The 21,813-nt window shown below is 28.5% G+C and overlaps 3 protein-coding genes across 3 annotated transcripts; 2 read left to right on the top strand and 1 right to left on the bottom strand.

The window, feature by feature from the left end:
• Positions 1–41: 41 nt before the first annotated feature.
• LOC135130835 (2',5'-phosphodiesterase 12) lies at positions 42–21,087 on the top strand. The gene is made up of 5 exons (XM_064058265.1): positions 42–917; positions 969–1,108; positions 1,172–1,620; positions 1,666–1,783; positions 20,660–21,087. Exons 1-5 carry the CDS (start codon positions 169–171, stop codon positions 20,917–20,919), a joined length of 1,716 nt encoding a protein of 571 aa, XP_063914335.1. The 5' UTR covers positions 42–168; the 3' UTR covers positions 20,920–21,087.
• Positions 10,776–12,454, top strand: LOC135130836 (zinc finger Y-chromosomal protein 1-like). Its single transcript, XM_064058266.1, has 2 exons — positions 10,776–10,996; positions 11,051–12,454. Exon 2 carries the CDS (start codon positions 11,104–11,106, stop codon positions 12,442–12,444), a length of 1,341 nt encoding a protein of 446 aa, XP_063914336.1. The 5' UTR covers positions 10,776–10,996; positions 11,051–11,103; the 3' UTR covers positions 12,445–12,454.
• On the bottom strand, positions 20,913–21,310 carry LOC135130838 (uncharacterized). Its single transcript, XM_064058268.1, has 2 exons — positions 21,109–21,310; positions 20,913–21,058 (listed from the first exon to the last, which is right to left on the bottom strand). The coding sequence occupies exons 1-2, from the start codon at positions 21,263–21,265 to the stop codon at positions 20,913–20,915; spliced, it is 303 nt and encodes a 100-aa protein (XP_063914338.1). The 5' UTR covers positions 21,266–21,310.
• Between the last annotated feature and the right edge of the window lie 503 nt (positions 21,311–21,813).

Below are 21,813 nucleotides of genomic sequence, written 5' to 3'. Positions count from 1 at the left end.
TCTTTTACTGTTGGTCAACATGCTTGTCACCCTGTTTGTCATTACAAAAACATAACCCCACATAACCTTACTTTCGTGAATCTAAAACTGTAATAAGACATAGATAAATGACACCAGTTTCCACTTTTCCATAATACACACACCCTAAAACCCCCTTTATTGAAACCGATGTTTTTAGCACGTTTCACCCTCTCGAAATTTTTACCCCATCGCTGCCTCCACAAGCACATCTGTAAAATGAACCAGGCCTATTTGCGCCACCTCGACGACTCCGAGAAATTCGAACTTACATTCCAGTACGTCGACCCGGCTGCCAAAATCGACAGACAATTCAATTTTTGTCGACAAGTCTCTGAAAGCGTCAACGCTTTCACTCAACGTGTCGCCACAAACGTGGAAAAAGTGATCAAAAAGAAAACGAAAAACCAGCCCCAGGAGGCGGTACAAGTGGCTGTCAGTGTCAATGGAAGCCTCGTTGAGGACGAGACGGTGTCCTGTCGAGACATTTTCACCAGACTGAACAACAATGTGACTTTGAGTGTCTGCAATAAGGAGTTTAAAGTGATCATTAATTCGCCGTGGATCAGCGGTGTGGTTTTACCGAGCTCGATTCTAGCGGGGTTTCCGGTCTATCCTATGAAGTTCGAGAGTGTGTATACTGATAAAGGGGTGTCTGAGTTCCGGTGGTTTAAGTCTGTGGATAAGAAAGACTGGACGTTGGTGGGCGAGGGGTTTGTCTATGAAACGAGTAACAGCGATGTGGGGAATTTTTTGAAGTTGAGTTGTTTGCCTAAGTGTGGGGACGTCGAAGGGCCTGTTGCTGAGGCGGTTTCTAGTGTGAAAGTGGAAGCGGGGCCTGGGTTTTGTCCATTTGAAACGAGACACCAATTTACCACTGAGAAATGTAGCGGAGACACGTAATTATCATTTTTCGTGATTTTAAACAATTAATTATTTTGAAATTTTAGATTTAGAGTGGTTTCTTATAACATTCTAGCAGATTTATATTGTGATTCTGATTTTACTAGAGAAGTTCTACACCCCTATTGCCCCCCCTATGCCCTGTCTATTGATTACAGAAAGCAAATATTTATCAAGGAAATTACAGGTTTTTGAATGCAACCAACAATACATTTCTTACTTTATAAATATATATATTTTTTTGTTTCAGGATACAACGCCGACATTATTTGTCTACAAGAAGTGGACCGCAAAGTCTACACGTACGACCTGCAGCCCCTCTTCGAACAACTAAACTACGACTCAGATTTCTGCCTCAAAAGGGGGCTTGTCGCCGAAGGCGTGGCCTGCTTTTTCGACAAAAACAGATTCCGGAAAAATTCGTCTTTCCGTCTTGTTCTATCAGACGAAATCAGTACGAACCCTCTCTTCGCCGACTTTTTTCAAAAAATCTCAGAAAATGAGCAATTAAGCGAGCGCATTCTTGACAGGTCGTCGGTTTTGCAGGTGACGGTGTTGGAGGCTACAGACAGGAATGAAGTTTTGGTTGTGGGTAACACGCATTTGTATTTTCATCCGGATGCTGATCATATTAGGTTGTTGCAAGGGGCTATTATTGTCAGGTATCTGGAGGATGTTTTGGAAGAGTTGAGGAAGAAGGTGTGTTGGGGATTTATTTTTGTGTTTTTATTTTTGGGGTTTTAGTTTCAGAAAAGGGTGTCTTTGATTCTTTGTGGCGATTTTAATAGTGTGCCTGAGTGCGGGATTTATCAGCTGTATACGACTGGGAAGGTGCAAGAGGATCATGTGGATTTTCAAAGTAGTAAGTAATTTCACTGGCTGAGTCAATCGTAGTGTATATTTGGTTGCCTAACTTATTTTGATAACAAATTTATTGTGCGATTATTATTGCGATTTCAAATTTAGATAATTAATTATCTAAATAATTAAATAGAGAGATTAGATAGAGAAGATAATTAATTATCTAAATTTGAAATCGCACCAACGTTAGAATAATTAAAAGTTGATTGAATGAATGAAAATGAGAATACCTGATGAGTGTGTATCTGGTTGCCTACTTCATTTTCTCACAATTTTTGACGTTATTTTACTACAAATGAGACTATTACCCATCAAATTTTAATTAAAAAGTATAACTTCATTTAACTATTGAAACCTAAGGTTACTTTAACATTAAATATTTAAAAACTAACCGGACAAATAAACATTAGAATACTAATCGTGGTGTATATCTGGTTGCCTACCTTATTTTGATAGCACAGATTTGATATCATTTTGACATAATTTTTTTTCCAAATTTTAATTGAACAAAGTACGATGACAAATTAATTAACCAACGGTAGAATAATTAAAAGTTTGAAAACATTAGAATACCCGATGAAAGTATATCTGGTTGCCTACTTCGTTTTCTCAATTTTTGACGTCATTTTACTACAAATGAAACTATTACCCATCAATTAATTAAAAAATATAATTTCATTTGACTATTGAAGCTTTAACGTCAAATATTTAAAAACTAACAAAAAACAAAGATTAGAATATTAGTCATGGTGTATATCTGGTTGCCTACTCTATTTCCTGATACATTTTTTAATCCCTGTGTAAAAAATTGGTCGAAAATTGTTTTGATAGAACTTCCCTCGCACCTAAGATACAATGAAACATATCCTTTTCGTCTAGATTCCAATGTTCATAACCCCTTTTTATACAATAAAATGAGTGATCAGAAGGAAAACTGGCTGGGTGGGCGGGGCTACTTGTGTGGTTTTTCTGTCAGGTTGGCAACACATTTAAAATTTCCTAATGGCATACCTGATTGTCAAAATGACATTGATTACCTTAAGTCAGTAGTTCCTACAGAGAACATAGTTCCTATCTACTAAATCGATTGTTGATAGCTTTAACTTTTCAAAATGTATCCAAAACATAACTTAAATTTAATCGCATATCACGATTGACATATCTGTTACAGAATTACTTCCATTATAGCAACATAGACACAAGAAAAGTTCGCATTTTTTTTTAAACTCCTGCCAACCCAACAGACGCAATTATTTCTAATCAAAATCGAAGTTTCTTGTATAATATTAAAAATTTATTTGTTGCGAATAAAAGACAACTTTTACATTGGAAACGGATATGTATTTATTTATGCATCATATACAACATACGGAGTGACTATTTGGTAAAATTTGTGATTTTTTGTCAGGTTGGCAAATATTTAAAATTTTATGATGGCAGCTGTCATCTACTCAACAGTAAACTGCCAATAATTCAGAATTGCCAACACAAAAATTTACTTGTGTCATTAATAGTTATGTATTTAGTTGCAAGCAGTAGTGATTGTATCTGGTGAACTAATTCTTTTAATGACGTAAGTGCCCTTGTAACCTTTTTTATAGTCGAAGAATATTTCTATTCAGGTTTTCTCGACGTTTGATTATCTCTGGAGTACGAAAAAGTAGATCTGTTATCTGTCAGTCTGTGTGGATTTTTATTAAGTATGTATTGTCTTTGAAACTACTAGACCGATTGTCCTTAAATTTTTGCACTTTTTTTTTTTAGTGAACGCCATTTAAATTTTAGAAAATAACACACGCTTGTTCTTTTGGTTTATGAATTCGCCTTAAGTTTTTACTCTAGCCATCCAAATTTTTTAACTGATTTTAACTGAGCAAAATACAATAATAAATTAAGTTGAATCAATGTTAAAAATTATTGAAGGCGGGCAAGAATTAAAATATCAGAATGAGTGTTTGTCCGGTTGCCTAATCTTCCGCAATTAAACAATTTCTAGTCAAATTTTAATTGAACAAAATATAAAAGTTAATAAATTATTGATAATTAATATCACAGCAACAACATTAAACTACTTATAATTTAAATGAGCGAAAAAAATTACAAGAAAATCGCAAACAAAACCACCGAGAGAGTAGATAAAAACACGATGAAAGACTGTCACGGATTTTTGAAAGTTGTTCTTTGATTGTTGCATATTCAACTCGAATTTTCAAATCTGACAAAACAAAAATTCTATCAAAGACAAATCTTCAAAAATCCATGGCTGTCTTTGATCGTGATTGAAAAATGATCGAAAATGTTCAAAATACCAAAATCAGTCTTGCCCCGCCCACCCACCCTCTATTTTCTAAGAAAATATATCATTTGCCAAAATCAGTCTTATCTTAGCAAGTACTAGCCCCTCCCACCCCCCACCCCCCTCTTCTCATTCTAACGACTAATGTTATTTCTGTTCAGTATAAGATCATTCATTTCATTCAGAGCGGATAAAATCAAATACTGGAAAGTCGATAGGGTGGGTGGGCGGGACTAATTATCATCTTCTGTCGAATGGGAATGGAAACCAATAATGGAATCATGGAACAAAAATTAATAATAATTTCCTCTTTTATCTACAAAATTTTTATAGAAAGATATTTTGACGAAACTGTGAGAGAATTGCTGTATTTCAATTAGCGATTTTAAAAAAACGGTAGAAACTTCTGAAGAAACGAAGCCGAAAATGACTTCTGGATATCGAAATCTATAAGAAATGTCTTGAACTAATTTTTGGGTATAGTTGAAAATTGGTCGAAAATGCCAAAAGTGCCAAAATCAGTCTTTACTTATCAAATACTTGCCCCGCCCACCCACCCACCCTCTATTTTCTTAGAGAGGTTTTTTTTTGCCAAAATCAGTCATATCTTAGTAAGTACCTAGCACTGCTCACCCTCCCGCTTCTCATTCTAAAATTTTCAATTTTTCAACTTTTACTTCCCGAGCGTAAGCAAAGGAAGTACTGTAATCGAGTCCGTCGGCCGACTCTCTACTTTTACGTTTTCTCGATCTTTCATGACCCCTAGAAGACGAAGAAATAGGTCTCCCATTTCCGTCTGTCTGTCCGTCTGTCCGTCCGTCCGTCTGTCCGTCCGTCTGTCCGTCTGTCCGTTTGCCCCCGGATTTTTATTAGACAGATAATCTCCGAAAGTACTCGACCGATTGTTGTGAAATTTTGTACTTATATTAAGAATATCATGTAGATGGTAAAACGCTAACCAAAATTTGTCTAATCATCCCCACCACTAATGCGATGACGTCACTTCAAAATTGTACATAGTAAATGGGTTTTCAATTGTATAAAATAACATAGTCCTACACATGTAGTTTACAACTCTGAATCGACTTTTCACCCGAAACGTCCAGATTTTTGGAAAAAAAATTAAAATTATAAAACAACATTTTGAAATTTAATTTTTAATCTGCTAACCAGAATGCTTTGAAATGTTGCAGATGTTTTAAGGCTATCAAGAGCATAATAAATTTTTAGTCAAAAAATATTTGCTTATCCCCTCCAAAAACTTGATGACGTCAGCTCAAAAGTTTGTGGAATAAATCATGTCTAAAATGTACAACATATGATGAGTCTGTACTTGTGATCTATCCCTCCATTCATATTTTTTGGATTTGCATATACAGGGTGACTCAAAAAAATTAATGAATGCGTAAATATATTTTATTGATTTAATCAGGAACTACAAAACCGAATGCTCTGAAATCTTGCAGATGTTTTAAGGTCATAAAGAGCATAATAAATGTTTAGTCAAAATATATTTGCTTATCCCCTCCAAAAACTTGATGACGTCAGCTCGAAAGTTTGCCGAATAAATCATATCTAAAATGTACAAAATATGATGAGCCTGTACTTGTCATTTATCACTCCATTCATATTTTTTGGATTTGCATATACAGAGTGACTCAAAAAAATTAATGAATGCGTAAATATATTTTATTGATTTAATCAGGAACTACAAAACGGAATGCTCTGACATCTTGCAGATGTTTGAAGGTTATAAAGAGCATAATAAATGTTTAGTCAAAATATATTTGCTTATCCCCTCCAAAAACTTGATGACGTCAGCTCGAAAATTTGCCGAATAAATCATATCTAAAATGTACAAAATATGATCAGTCTGTACTTGTGATCTATCACTCCATTCATATTTTTTGGATTTGCATATACAGGGTGATTCAAGAAAATAAATGAAAGCGTAAATTTATTTTACTGATTTACTCAGGAACTACAAAACCGAATGCTTCGAAATCTTGAAGATATTTTAAAATTATCATAAGCATGGTAAATTTTCGATCAAAATGTATTTGGTCGTCCCCCCTAAAAAATTTATGACGTCACCACAAAATTTTGCTGAATAAATCCTATCTAAAATGTACAAAATATGGTGAGTCTCTTCTTGTGATTTATCATTCCATTCAAATTTTTTCGATTTGCATATACAGGGTGACTCAAAAAAATTAATGAATGCGTAAATTAATTTTATTGATTTAATCAGGAACTACAAAACCGAATGCTTTGAAATCTTGCAGATGTTTTAAGGTTATAAAGAGCATAATAAATTTTTAGTCAAAATATATTTGGTTATCTTCTACAAAAAACTGATGACGTCAGCTCAAAAGTTTGCCGAATAAATCGTATCTAAAATGTACAAAATATGATGAGTCTGTACTTGTGATTTATCATTCCATTCATATTTTTGGATTTGCATATGCAGGGTGACTCAAAAAAATTCGTGAATGCGTGAATTTATTTTATCGATTTAATCAGGAATTACAAAACCGAATGCTTTGAAATCTTGGGAATATTTTAAAGTTATTATAAGCATGGTAAACTTTTGTTCAAAATGTATTTGTTCATCCCTCCTAAAAAAATTGATGACGTCACCCTTAAATTTTGCTGAATAAATCCTATCTAAAATGCAAAAAATATTATGAGTTTGTACTTGTGATTTATCATTCCATTCATATTTTTTAGATTTTCTTAAGAGGTGGTTCAAAAAAATTAATGAAGTCAATTTATTTTATTGATTAAATTAAAGGCAACACTTATTATTAGTATTACACCCCAACCAACCCAATTTGGTAGACACAAAATTTGTTAAAGGAAAAACTCGGTTGAAACATAAGGGTAGCATCGCTTATTTACATCGACTTTAACATTACAGACCTGCATTTGTTTTATGCGATCACTTGGTTCCGCGAATGTGAAATAGACATGTTTATAATCAACCAATTGTGAATTTCACCGTCAAGAAACCCAATGTTTTATATAATAAGCGGAAGTCGAAGCAATAAAACCGATGGTCGTTTTGTTTACAGTTTCTCTGTTTGACTTTCACGTATGCTGTTACGCTTGTCATCTTAAATTAAGAATGTTTATACATAAACGATTTTCAGTTGCCGTATACGCGAGTAAATTGTTTCGTTATTTTATTGATTATAAAAAATCAATATTCAAAACGACCCAATTCATTTTCCCGAAAATTTGGGAATACAATAATTTTATTCTTAGTATTACACTACATCTATCCCAACTGATATACGTGTCCTTGCAAAAATGTTGATGACGTGATCGCAATTTTTTTTAAATTGCCAGTACAAAAATGTAATGAGAAAAAAAACACAATAGCCATGCAGTCGTCAAGTTTCCGACAGCGAGGGAAGTACTGTCTAAACTCTTTAGACCAATTTTTTTGATTTGATTTTAATTTTTTTTATTTTTCAATTTGTCTATTATCTCTCGATTTTTATTTTTTTTCGATTTTTAAATTTCTAGAACTGCAATTTTTCGAGTTTCTAATTTAACAATTTTATTTTTTTTATTTTTCAACTTGAATTTTTCGCTGCCGCGATTTTTCAACTTGTTTTCGTAAATTTTACAGTTTTGCAATTCTTGGATTTTTTTATTAATAAATTCATTTTTCAAGTTTGTCATTTTACCATTTTGTTGGTTTTCGATTTTACAATTTTCCATTTGTTTGATATTTTAATTTTACAATTTTGCCATTTTTCAACATTATAATCTTTCAATCTATCAATTTTGTATTTCTTCAATTTTTCGATTATTATCAATTTGTCGAGTTCTCGATTTCAATGTTGCAGTTTTTTGAATTTCCAATTCTTGGATTTTTCAATTTTACAGTTTGCCATTTTTCGTACAAATTTTCACTTTTCGGATAAGTACTTTAATTTTTCGTTTTTCCATTTTTGTTTTCGTTTTACTAATTTATCTATTTTTTCATTTTTCAATTTTCCTTTCTTCAATTTTAGGATTTTGCAATTTTTGAGTTTTTTAGTTTTACATTTTTTCTATTCCAATTTGTATAGTTTTAATTTCTGGATATTCCTAGGTTTAAATTTTCAAATTCCCTTTTTTTTTAACTTTTTTTGTCAATTCGATTTTCCAATTTTTTCAAATCAATTTGTCAATTTTCTGTCTTCAATTTTACTGTTTCGATTGTTTAATTTAATAATTTTTTTCAACTTATCTGTTTTTCCACTTTTCAATTTTTTCGTTTTTTCAGTTTTAGAATTTTCAAAATTTCGATGGTTCATCTTTTATCAGTTCAATTTTCGGTTTTTTACTATTTTTTCAATAGGATTTGTCAATTTTTCATCCCTTCAATTTTAGGATTTTGCGATTTTTTAATTTTATGATATACAGTTTTTCGAATTGTTGAATTTTGTTTTTCAATCTTTTTATTTTTCAACTTTTTGACTTTTCTAACGACTAATTTTATTCCTGTTCAGTATAAGATAATTCATTTCATTTAGATCGTATAAAATCAGTCACTGAAAAAGAGACAGGGTGGGTGGGCGATTATAATTATTTTCTTCTGTTGAGTGGCAGTGGAAACTGATAATGAAATAATGGAACAAAAATTAATAATAATTTCCTTTTTTATCTACAAAATTTTTATACAGAGCCATTTTGATGAAACTCTAAAAACTGTTGTATTTCAATTAGGGATTTTAGAATAACGGCAGAAATTTCCGAAGAAATGAAGCCGAAAATGACTTCTGGATATCGAAATTTACAAGAAATGTCTTGAACTAATTTTTGGGTATAGTTGAAAATTGGTCGAAAATGTCAAAAGTACCAAAATTAGTTTTAACTTATTAAATACTAGCCCCGCCCACCCACCCTCTATTTTCTTAGAGAGTATGTCATTTGCCAAAATCATTCATATCTTAGCAAGTACCTAGCACTGCCCATCCTCCCTCTTCTCATTCTCAAATTTTCAATTTTTCGACTTTTTCGATTTAATTTTATTTTTTTTTATTTTTCAATTTGTCTATTATCTCTCGATTTTTAATTTTTTCAATTTTTCAATTTTTAGAACTGCAATTTTTCGAGTTTCTAATTTAACAATTTTTTTTTTTTTTTTTTTTTTCAACTTAAATTTCGCTGCCGCGTTTTTTCGACTTGTTTTCGTCTATTTTATGTTTTTGCAATTTTTCTATTTGGTAATTTTACGATTTTTCAATTCTTGGATTTTTTTATTAATTAATTAATTTTTCAAGTTTCTCATTTTTCCATTTTTGTTGTTTTTCGATTTTACAATTTTCCTTTTGTTTGATATTTTTATTTTACAATTTTGCCATTTTTCAACATTATAATCTTTCATCTATCAATTTTGTATTTCTTCAATTTTTCGATTATTATCAATTTTTCAAGTTCTCAATGTCAATGTTGCAATTTTTTGAATTTCCAATTCTTCGATATTTCAATTTTACAGTTTGCCATTTTTCGTACAAACTTTCAGTTTTCGGATATATACTTTAATTTTTCCTTTTACTAATTTATCTGGTTTTTCATTCAATTTTAGGATTTTGCAATTTTTCAGTTTTTTAATTTTACATTTTTTCTATTCCTTCGAATTTGTATATTTTTAATTTCTGGACATTCCCAGGTTTAAATTTTAAAATTTTCTTTTTTTAACTTTTTTTTTCAATCCGATTTCTCAATTTTTCGTTCCTTCAATTCTAAGATTTTGCTATTTTTAATTTATAGATTTTTCAATTTTCAAATTTTTATTATTCTCTATTTTTCAACTTTTTATGTTATTAAATCAATTTGTCTTCAATTTTAGTATTTCGATTTTTTAATTTATAATTTTTTTCAATTTATCTGTTTTTCCACTTTTCAATTTTATAGTTTTTTTTTAATTTTACAGTTTTTAATTTTCAAATTTTTTTACTTTGACTTCTGGATATCGAAATCTACAAGAAAATGTCTACTAAACTAATTTTCGGATATAGTTGAAAAATGTTCGAAAATGTCAAAAATGCAAAAATCAGTATACGTCACTATATGACGTCAAGTGTGTCAACGCTTCAAAATTGTGACAGAGGAAGTGTACATCCGATTCCTGTATATTTGGTTGCCTAACCAATTTTGATGACATTTTTAACGTGACAATATTACTGCAATTAAAACAATTTGTCATGAAATCTTACATAAACAAAATATAAAAATAAAGAATTATTGATGTTTAACATCACGGCAACGTAAAAACAGTTAAAATTTAAACGAGCGAACAAAAATGACAAAATCTAAACTTGTATATCTGGTTGCATACCCTATTTTCAAAGATTTTTGACCCGAAATTGAAACCTTTTTTCAGATTTTAACTCAAAAGAGCATAACGTACATTAAACATTGAAACTTAAGATTACACGAACTTGAAAATGTTTAAAAATTTGAGAAAACGAGGAAAAATTCAAATATCTGAAATAGTGCAAGTCTATCTAGTTGCTTGTTTAATTTTGACATTTCGGCACAGTATAGAGATCATCAATCAAATTTTAACTAAACAATCTATAAAAATGAATTAATTGATAAAGTGTAAGTGCACATCAATGTTAAAGTAAGTAAAATTTAAATCTATGGGCGAAGAATCATCTGAAACGGTGTATATTTGGTTGCCTACGCTATTTATTTTCATGTCATTTTTCATGTAATATTTTCACAATTGAAACAATTTCCAATGAAAATTTAACAAAGAAATGCATAAAAATCGCCTCGGTGGTATTATGTAGACTAGCGTGATGAAATTAGACGCTTTGGTGTTATTATCTAGACATGTAATTTTTGAGGTTATGTTACTTCACAAATGGAATTTAATTTGTGTAATTGGTACCGTTTATGCCGTATTAGTAGGTGAGAAGAGCCCCAATAACCACCTTCACCCACTAGTAACCTTAACAACTTCAGGTACATGGAAATATTGATTTTGAAGTTCTTACTTTACAAAGTCAAATTCATCAATGTCGAGCCACTTTAGACGTCACCACAAACCACTGCAATATTTTAATTGTGGAACCTCCGACATTGAAAGCTACCACTGCAAGGACTGTGATTTCCACACAAAAATAACTCTTCTGTTCAAAAACCACCAAAAACAACACCACCAAGTTTCACCAAATGAACACTACACAATTAAGGGTTATATTTGTGAAAAGTGTTCATTTGAGACACATTTCTGGTTGAAATGGGTGCAACACAAAACTCTTTGTTTTGTGACCACTGAAAACACTAATTCCGGAAGATATAACTGTGACCAATGTGGAAACGCATACGCACGAAAACACTCTTTAAAAAACCACAAAAATTTAAAACACTTGAAAAACGACTTGTGGTATCACTGCATAACTTGTTCGTACAAAACCATCGAACAATACAAATTAAAACACCACGTAAACGCGTCACACTTGAATGAACGTGATGTTAACTGGTTTGTGTGTGAAAAGTGCCCATACAGAGCCAAACGTAAGCCAAATTTAATTTCCCACATAAACACCCACCATATGGACGAAAAAAACATTAAATGGTATGAATGCAAAGACTGCCCATATAAAACCAAAAAGGGTTGTAATTTAAAAAGCCACATTAATGTGCACCATTTAAACGAAGCAGACGTTAAATGGTACGAATGCAAAAAGTGTCCATATAAAACTAAATATAAAATAGCTTTGAATAATCACACGGTTGCGCGCCATCTAGACGAACACGATGTTAAATGGCACGAATGTAACGTGTGTCCGTACAAAACTAAATTCAAAGGTAATTTGAGGGGTCACACAATTACGCACCATTTAAACGAGCAAGAAATTACGTGGTATAAATGCCAAAAGTGTTCATACCAAGCTAAACACAAGTCGTCGTTGAACGATCACATGATCGCGCAGCATTGGAACGGGCAGGAGTTTAAATGGCACGAGTGCCAAGAATGCCCGTTCAAGACCAAGAGAAAGATTAATTTGAGATACCACATGAATAACTGCCATTCAAACGGTGACTATGTTAAATGGTATGAATGTAAAAAGTGCCCGTATAAAAGTAAGTGGAATTCTGATTTGAAGCGGCACGTGGATGGGCAGCATTTGGATAAAAAGGACGTTAAAAAGTATAAATGCCAACTGTGTTCGTATAGGTGTAAGCAAAAAGAGTCTTTAAGTAAGCACACGATTAGGCGCCATTCGGGTAAAGATGATGGAGGGGATGTTGTGTGGTTTGAGTGTGGTTGGTGTGCTTACAAGGCGAAGAGGAAATATAATTTGAAAATGCATGTAAATTCGAGGCATTCAGGTGAAAACAGTGTTAAATAAAAAAAAAATAAAAAAAATTAAGTACATATTTTGGTCTTTTTTTTCCGTACTTAATTTCAAGCGTGAAAATTTTTTTGTAATGGTAAAATAAATGGCTGAAAGAGCACAAATTTGTTTGTTATATCTTTCCGTGTTTATTTCGTTGCCTGTATCGTAGAAAAAACGTCATTTTTATTTTGACTTAAATTTTTCGGTTTTTCTTTTTTTTTCTTAAAATTTTTATTGCAATTTTTCGTTTCGGTTTTTTATTTTCTTTATTTTTACAAATTTTCGATTCTTAATGTTCCGATTTTATAATTTTTTGTTTTTTCAATCGATATTTTTTCAATTTTGCAACTTTTGAATGTTTCAATTTTTTTATTTTAGAATTTTTGGGCTTGATTCGATTCGATTCATTAATTTTTTCGATATTTAAGTTTCTCGATTTTTAGTTTTTCTGTTTTTCGATTTTCCATTTTTTCGATTTCGCAATTTCTCGTTTTTTCAGTTTTTCGGTTTTTAAGTTTTTTCCTATTTTTAATTTTTCGATGTTTCAACTCTCCGAATCAAAATTGTAAAATTAAAAATGAAAAACGAAAAAGTATAAAACCAAAACTTTGAAAAATCAAACAATTAAAGAAGTAATGGAAGTTAAGAAATGAAAAATTGTCATCAAAAAACTGTAAAATCGATAAATTGAAACTTAAAAATTAAGAAAATGAAAAATTATAATTTAAGAACTTTAAAAATTCAAGAAAGGAAACATTGAAATATTAAAAAATTTTAAAATCGAGAAATTGAAAAATAAAAATCAAAAACTTAAAAAACTGAAGAACAGAAAAATTGAAAAACGGAAAAAAGTGTCATCAAGAAACTGTAAAATCGAAAAATTGAAAAATTAAAAATTAAGAAAATGAGAAATTTTAAATCAAGAACTTAAAAAATTCAAGAAACGCAAAATTGAAATATCGAAAAATTAAAAATTAAGAAACTTAAGAACCGAAAAATTGCAAAATCGAAATATTGAAAATTAAATAAATCGGATAGTTGAGAAATTCAAAAGCTACAAAATTGAAAAATCCAAAAATTAGAAAATCGGCGAATTGAAAAATCAAAGATTGAAATTTGAAAAATAAACGAAAAATTGTGATATAAAATCGAGAAAATGAAAATTCAAAAATCGAAAAATTAAAAAAAAACAATGAGAGTTAAAAAACGAAAAATTGTCATCAAAAAATTGAAGAATTAAAAATTAAGAAAATGGAAAATTATAAATAAAGAAAATTCAAGAAAGGAAAAATTGAAGTACCAAAAAATTGTAAAATTTAAAAATTGATAAATAAAATTCAAAACTTCAAAAACCGAAGAAACGAAAAATTGAAAAACGGAATAAAATTAAGAAACTAAAAAATCGAAAAAGTGCAAAATCAAAAAATCGAGAAAATGAAATATAAAAATCAAAAACATGAAAAACTGAAGAAACGAAAAATTGATAAAACGAAAAAAAAAATTAAGAAACTAAAAAATCGAAAAAGTGCAAAATCGAAATATTGAAAACTAAATAAATCGGATAATTGAGACATTAAAAAATTGCAAAATTGAAAAATTTAAAAATTAGAAAATCGACGAATTGAAAAATCGAAGATTGAAATTTGAAAAATAAACGAAAAATTGTCATATAAAATGGAGAAAATGAAAATAAAAAAATCGGGAAAATAAAAAATAAAAATCAAGGACATGAAAAATACGAAAATCGAAAAATTAAAAAAAGAATGAGAGTTTGTCATCAAAAAACTGAAGAATTAAAAATTAAGGAAATGGAAAATTATAAATAAAGAACTTAAAAATTCAAGAAAGGAAAAATTGAGATACCAAAAAATTGTAAAATTGAGAAATTGATAAATAAAAATTAAAAACTTGAAAAACCGAAGAAATGAAAAATTGAAAAACGGAATAAAATTAAGAAACTAAAAAATCGAAAAAGTGCAAAATCGAAAAATCGAGAAAATGAAAAATAAAAATCAAAAACATGAAAAACTGAAGAAACGAAAAATTGATAAAACGAAAAAAAAAATTAAGAAACTAAAAAATCGAAAAAGTGCAAAATCGAAATATTGAAAAGTAAATAAATCGGATAATTGAGACATTAAAAAATTGCAAAATTGAAAAATTTAAAAATTAGAAAATCGACGAATTGAAAAATCAAAGATTGAAATTTGAAAAATAAACGAAAAATTGTCATATAAAATGGAGAAAATGAAAATTAAAAAATCCGGAAAAGAAAAAATAAAAATCTAGAACTTGAAAAATTCAAAAATCGAAAAATTAAAAAAATTATGAGAGTTTGTTATCAAAAAACTGAAGAATTAAAAATTAAGGAAATGGAAAATTATAAATAAAGAACTTAAAAATTCAAGGAAGGAAAAATTGAGATACCAAAAAATTGTAAAATTGAGAAATTGATAAATAAAAATTAAAAACTTGAAAAACCGAAGAAATGAAAAATTGAAAAACGGAATAAAATTAAGAAACTAAAAAATCGAAAAAGTGCAAAATCGAAAAATCGAGAAAATGAAAAATAAAAATCAAAAACATGAAAAACTGAAGAAACGAAAAATTGATAAAACGAAAAAAAAAATTAAGAAACTAAAAAATCGAAAAAGTGCAAAATCGAAATATTGAAAAGTAAATAAATCGGATAATTGAGACATTAAAAAATTGCAAAATTGAAAAATTTAAAAATTAGAAAATCGACGAATTGAAAAATCAAAGATTGAAATTTGAAAAATAAACGAAAAATTGTCATATAAAATGGAGAAAATGAAAATTAAAAAATCCGGAAAAGAAAAAATAAAAATTTAGAACTTGAAAAATTCAAAAATCGAAAAATTAAAAAAATTATGAGAGTTTGTTATCAAAAAACTGAAGAATAAAAAATTAAGAAAATGGAAAATTATAAATAAAGAACTTAAAAAATTCAAGAAAGGAAAAATTGAGGTATCAAAAAATTGTAAAATTGAGAAATTGATAAATAAAAATAAAAAAATTGAAAAACCGAAGAAACGAAAAATTTAAAACCGGAATAAAATTAAGAAACTAAAAAACCGAAAAAGTGTAAGATCAAAAAATCGAGAAAATGAAAAATAAAAATCAAAAACATGAAAAACTGAAGAAACGAAAAATTGGTAAACGAAAAAAAAAATTAAGAAACTAAAAAATCGAAAAAGTGCATAACCAAAAAATGGAGAAAACGAAAGTAAAAATCAAGAACTTAAAAAAATGAGGAAACGAAAAATTGAAAAATCGAAAAATTAAAAAATAAGGAGAGTTAAAAACGAAAAATTGTCATCATAAAAATGTAAAATCGAAAAATTGATTAATTAAAAATTGAGAAAATGAAAAATTATAAATCAAGAACCTAAAAAAAACAAGAAAGGAAAAATTGAAATATCGAAAAATTAAAAATTAAGAAACTTGAAAACCGAAAAAATGCAAAATCGAAATATTGAGAACTAAATAAATCGGATAATTGAGAAATTCAAAAATTGCAAAATTGAAAATTTTAAAGATTAGAAAATCGACGAATTGAAAAATCAAAGATTGAAATTTGAAAAATAAACGAAAAATTGTGATACAAAATAGAGAAAATGAAAAATTGCAGAATCAAAAAATTAGAAAAATAATTAAATTTAAAAAGACGGAAAATTGTCATCAAAAAAATGTAAAATCGAAAAATTGAAGAATTAAAAATTAATAAAATGAAAAATTATAAATTAAGACCTTGAAAAATTCAAGAAACGAAAAAAAAAAACGAATGAAATATCAAAAATTTGAAAAATTGAATGAACGAAAAATTAAATCGAAAAATATGTTGAAAAAAAATAAAGGGACTGAATAACCGAAAAATTGTGATATGAAACCGAAGATTAAATAGAAAATTAAAGATTGAGAAACTGAAAAATCGAAAAACATGAGTAGATAATATCGAAAAATTGAAGAAATGAAAAATTGATGAATTTGGAAGTCGAGAAATTGCAAAATTGAAAAAATTAAAGTCGAAAAAAGAAAAATTATAAAACGGAAACATTGAATAATCAAAAAAAAATTCTAAAATTGAGAAATTGATAAATAAAAATTAAAAACTTGAAAAACCGAAGAAACGAAAAATTGAAAAACGGAATAAAACTAAGAAACTAAAAAATCAAAAAAATCGAGAAAATGAAAAGTAAAAATCAAAAACTTGAAAAACTGAAGAAACGGAAAATTGATAAAACGGAAAAAAAATGTCATCAAGAAATTGTAAAATCGAAAAATTGAAAAATGAAAAATTTTAAATTAAGTTGTTAAAAAATTCTAGAAACGAAACATTGAAATCTCAAAAAATTGTAAAATTGAAAAATAAAAATCAAAAACTGGAAAAAAGTGCAAAATCAAAAAAACGAAATATTGAAAAAACCAAAAATTGAAAATCAAGGAAATCGGAAAATCGGATAATTGAGAAATCCAAAAATTGCAATATCAAAAAATTGAGGGATTAAAATAAAATCATACATCGAAAATTTGAAAAATTGATTAAACGAAAAATTAAAGCTCAAAAAATTGTAAAATTGAGAAATTGAAAAATAAAAAAAAACTTGAAAAACTGAAGAAGGAAAAATTGAAATATCGAAAAATTATAAATTAAGAAACTTATTATTGAAAACTAAATAAATCAGATAATTGAGAAATTCAAAAACTGCAAAATTGAAAAATTTTAAAAATAAAAAATTGACGAATTGAAAAATCAAAGATTGAAATTTGAAAAATAAACAAAAAATTGTGATGTAAAATAGAGAAAATGAAAAATTGAAAAATCGAAAAATTAAAAAAAGACGGAAAATTGTCATCAAAAAATGTAAAATCGAAAAATTTAACAATTATAAATTAAGAACTTAAAAATTCAAGAAAGTAAAAATTGAAATATCAAAAATTGTAAAATTGAGAAATGGATAAAAAAAAATGAAAAACTTGAAAAACCGAAAAAACGAAAAATTAAAACGGGAATATAATAAGAAATTAAAAAATCGAAAAAGTGCAAGATCAAAAAATCGAGAAAATGAAAAATAAAAATCAAAAACTTGAAAAACTGAAGAAACGGAAATTTGATAAAACGGAAAAAAATTTGTAAGAAATTGTAAAATCGAAAAAATTGAAAAATTAAGAAAATGAAAAATTTTAAATGAAGAACTTAAAAATTCAAGAAACGAAAAATTGAAATCTCAAAAAATTGAAAATTAAGGAAATCACAAAATCGGATAACTGTGAAATCTAAAAATTGCAAAATCAAAAAATCGAGGGATTGAAAGAAACTCATACATCGAAAATTTGAAAAATTGAATGAACGAAAAATTAAATCGAAAAATATGTTGAAAAAAAATAAAGGGACTGAATAACTGAAAAATTGTGATATGAAACCGAAGGTTAAAAAACCGGGAAATAGAAAATTAAAGATTGAGAAACTGAAAAATCGAAAAACATGAGTAGATAATATCGAAAAATTGAAGAAATGAAAAATTGAAGAATTTGGAAGTCGAGAAATTGCAAAATTGAAAAAATTAAAGTCGAAAAAAGAAAAATTATAAAACGGAAACATTGAATAATCGAAAAATTGAAAAAATAAAGAAAATGAAAAAACGGGAAATTTTGAAATCAAAAAATGATAAAATCGAAGAAGAAAAAACGAAAAATTGTGATCAAAATATTGTGAAATCGAAAAATTGAAAAACTAAAAATCGAGAAAATGAAAGTTAAATCAAAAATTAAAAAAAAGTTGAGAAACCAAAAAATGAAAAATTAAGAAACGTAAAATTAAACTATCAAAAAATTGTAAAATTGAGAAATTTAAAAAACAAAAAACAAAAATTTGAAAAACTGAAGAAACGAAAAATTCAAAAATCAAAACAGTAAAAAATAAAGAACGTTAAAAAACGAAAAATTGTCATAAGAAAAAACTGGAAAGTCGAAAAATTGAAATATGTATTAAAAATTCAGAACTAAAAAAATTCAACAAACGAAAAATTGATAAAAAAATTAAGAAAATGAAAAATTATAAATTAAGAATTTAAAAACTTCAAGAAAGGAAAAATTAAAATATCAAAAAATTGTAAAATTGGGAAATTGAAAAATAAAAATTAAAAACTTGAAAAACTGAAGAAACGAAAAATTGATAAAACAGAAAAAAATTAAGAAACTAAAAAATCGAAAAATATAGAAAATGAAAAACAAAATTCAAGAACTTGAAAAATTGAAAAATTAAAAAATAAGGGAAGTTAAAAAACGAAAAATAGTCATCAAAAAAGTGTAAAATCGAAAAATTGAAAAATTAAAAATTAAGAAAAAAAAAAAATAAAAATCAAAAACTTGAAAAACTGAAGAAACGAAACATTGATAAAAGGAAAAAAAATTAAGAAACAAAATATCGAAAAAGTACAAAATCAAAAAACGAGGGACTGAAAGAAAATCATAGATTGAAAATTTTGAATAAACGAAAAATTATAAAATCGAAAAAACGTTGAAAAAAAATAAAGGAAATGAAAAAACGCAAAATCGGGATATAAAAACGAGAGGAAACGAGAAATTGAAAAATCAAAAAATTAAAAATTGAGAAACTGAAAAATTGAAGAATTTGGAAGTCGAGGAAACGAAAAATTGAAAAATCCAAAAATTAAAAATAGGGAAAGTTAAAAATCGAAAAATTCTCATTAAATAAAAAATTCAAGAAACGAAACATTGAAATATCAAAAAATGTAAAATTGAGAAATTGAAACATAAAAATTAAAAACTTTAAAATGTGCAAAATCAAAAAATCGAGAAAATGAAAAATAAAAATCAAGAACTTGAAAAATTGAGGAAACGAAAAATTGAAAAATCGAAAAATTAAAAAACGAAAAATTGTCATCAAAAAACTGTAAAATCGAAAAATTGAAAAATTAAAAATAAGAAAATGAGAAATTTTAAATTAAGGACTTAAAAAATTCAAGAAACGAAAAATTGAAATATCAGAAAATTGTAAAATTGAGAAATTAAAAAATAAAAATCAAAAACTTGGAAAAACTGAAGATACGAAAATTTGAAAAATGGAAACAATTAAGAAACTAAAAGGTCGAAAAAGTACAAAATCAAAAAAACGAAATACTGAAAAAATCAAAGATTGAAAATTAAGGAAATCGAAAAATCGGATAATTATTGTGAAATCCAAAAATTGCAAAATCAAAAAATTGAGGGATTGAAAGAAAATCAAAGTGAAAATTTGAAAAATTGAATAAACGAGAAATTAGAAAATCTAAAAAAACGCTGAAAAAAAAATAAAGGAAATGAAAAAGTCAAAAATTGTGAAATATAAACGAAGATTAAAAACCGAGAAACTTAAAAAATTGAGGCAACGAGATACCAAAAAATGGAAAAACAAAGAAACGAACAATTGTAAAACTGAAAAATTAATTGCAATCGAAACATTGATAAAACGAAAAAATCAAGAATTGTGATATCAAAAAATTGACAAGCCAAATAAATAAATCCATATTTTTCAAAAAATTATAAGATTTGATTTTGCGAATTTTATTTTTTTTATGATAAGCCAAATTTTTTGAAAAATGGAGTGAATCGTTCCTGATTTAATCAGTACAATAAATCCCCTAGGAAGTAGTAAAGTAACATTTTTCCTTTTTTTTTTTTGTTTATTTCAAAGTAGGTAGATATGGGAAAAATTCTTCTGGTGCCTGGGATGCATGTATCAGATGAACAAAAATATATCAAATAAATGAAAACATACCGTGTATTTTGGAGAACGGAAAGCTCCAGATCAGAAAAATTATAATGCCGGAATTTTGTTTAAACGTAAAGAAAATTACAAGGTTACCTATGTCATTAGAGGAGAAAAAAAAAACATTCATTGGATGTAATCACTGCCATTTTATGTTTTGCAACAAGCAAAAACGAACACTGAAAACAATTCTAGCATCAATATTTGTGAAAATTTTGACGCGAAATGACATAAAATTTGACGTTTCTATCTAATATGGCTGCTTTGAAGCCTGTAAAAAACAGATTGGTCATTAAACATAATAATGACATTTTTCATTTAACTACTACAGTTAACTTTAAATTAGCCTAGCCAAAATAATAAAAAACGAAAACTCTTAGTTAACATTTATTTATTGAAATCTTTAACACTATATCCAACTAAACTTTTTTGCAGAACCAGAAGAGTCCATCCAGATGCCCCTCCGCCAATCCATCCCCCTCAAAAGCGCCTGCGCCACCCCCAAATACACCAACTTCACCGCAGGCTTCGCCGACTGCCTCGACTACATCTACTACGAAGCCCCCAACTTCGAAGTAACCCAAATCGTCCCATTCCCCAGCCTGGAAGAACTCACCCAACACACCGCCCTCCCCAGCATAGTCTTCCCCTCCGACCACATCGCGCTAATTTCCGACTTGAAGTGGACTCAGTGATTGGGGTGCTTCATGGACGCCACGTCAACCATCTGTCCTTGACCGAAGTAATCGATGGCGGTGACTCCCCCAAAAATCATCAAGACCAACAGACCCCAACATACGGCGAGGAAACTGATGTAGAACGTCAGCAGTAAAACTGAAATAAAGTTATGTGAAAAAGGAAAAGCGGGTTTTTATTGGGCGAACACCAGCTCGTGGCGCTTCGGTTGCAGGCCGTTTTCTCCTCCAAGTTCAATAAGTACCTTTTGAAGACCACCCATTTGGCGGTGGTGTCGGGGGCGCGGTCGTAGTAGAAGGCGCTGCTGGTGCTTGTGGTGCTGGGGACGTTCTTGAGAAAGTGCATTTTGACAGCGGAGTTTTGGCGGTTTGGTTTCCAAGGTACGGAGATGTTTTTTTTTTGGTAACTAGCATTTTCAATAAAATTGTTGGTTAGAAAGTAAAATTATTGATTGTTGATGTGTTCCAGAACGAAAACTTGATAAAAAAGTATCCCGAACTAGTGTTAGATGAAAATTCTCAATCTATTTTTTGCAGAGTGTGCTGTAAAAAGGTAAGTAAGATATCCAAATTTTTATCATTACTACATTTTTGAATTTGTCGCATTTATTTTTTGTAGTTCCAATTTCAAACAATTGATTTAATTTACTGATATCTTGTTGCTTTCAATTAAACGCGAGAAATAAAGCACTGTGGTAACCCAATGAATTGAAAAAAATTTGAAAGCCCGCGAAAAATTCGTCTAATCAAATTTTTTAAAAATGGCGGAGTTTGGGGCTCCTGGTTGTGGCTGTTCTCCTACCCACGACGGTGGTTTTATTCTATCGCAAGCACTGCCGCACACCACCTTTTCATTACGAACATGCCTTACGAGCACGCCATTTTTGTCGCAAA

The sequence above is a fragment of the Zophobas morio genome, unplaced genomic scaffold, assembly GCF_036711695.1.
Source record: "Zophobas morio isolate AGI-343-1 ecotype UQ-CSIRO unplaced genomic scaffold, CSIRO_AGI_Zmor_V1 ptg000018l, whole genome shotgun sequence".
NCBI classification, from domain to species: domain Eukaryota; kingdom Metazoa; phylum Arthropoda; class Insecta; order Coleoptera; family Tenebrionidae; genus Zophobas; species Zophobas morio.
This window is presented reverse-complemented; position numbering and strand designations above follow the sequence as displayed.

What these genes read in the sequence shown, in the direction of transcription:
- LOC135130838 (XM_064058268.1), bottom strand. Translation starts at nt 21,265, where the DNA reads ATGCACTTTCTCAAGAACGTCCCCAGCACCACAAGCACCAGCAGCGCC. An exon ending in CCGAAGCGCCACGAGCTGGT is followed by an intron (nt 21,059 to 21,108) that starts GTTCGCCCAATA and finishes ACTTTATTTCAG; the next exon opens with TTTTACTGCTGACGTTCTAC.
- LOC135130835 (XM_064058265.1), top strand. Translation starts at nt 169, where the DNA reads ATGTTTTTAGCACGTTTCACCCTCTCGAAATTTTTACCCCATCGCTGC. An exon ending in GAGAAATGTAGCGGAGACAC is followed by an intron (nt 918 to 968) that starts GTAATTATCATT and finishes TTGAAATTTTAG; the next exon opens with ATTTAGAGTGGTTTCTTATA. An exon ending in TGGAAGAGTTGAGGAAGAAG is followed by an intron (nt 1,621 to 1,665) that starts GTGTGTTGGGGA and finishes TTGGGGTTTTAG; the next exon opens with TTTCAGAAAAGGGTGTCTTT.
- LOC135130836 (XM_064058266.1), top strand. Translation starts at nt 11,104, where the DNA reads ATGTCGAGCCACTTTAGACGTCACCACAAACCACTGCAATATTTTAAT.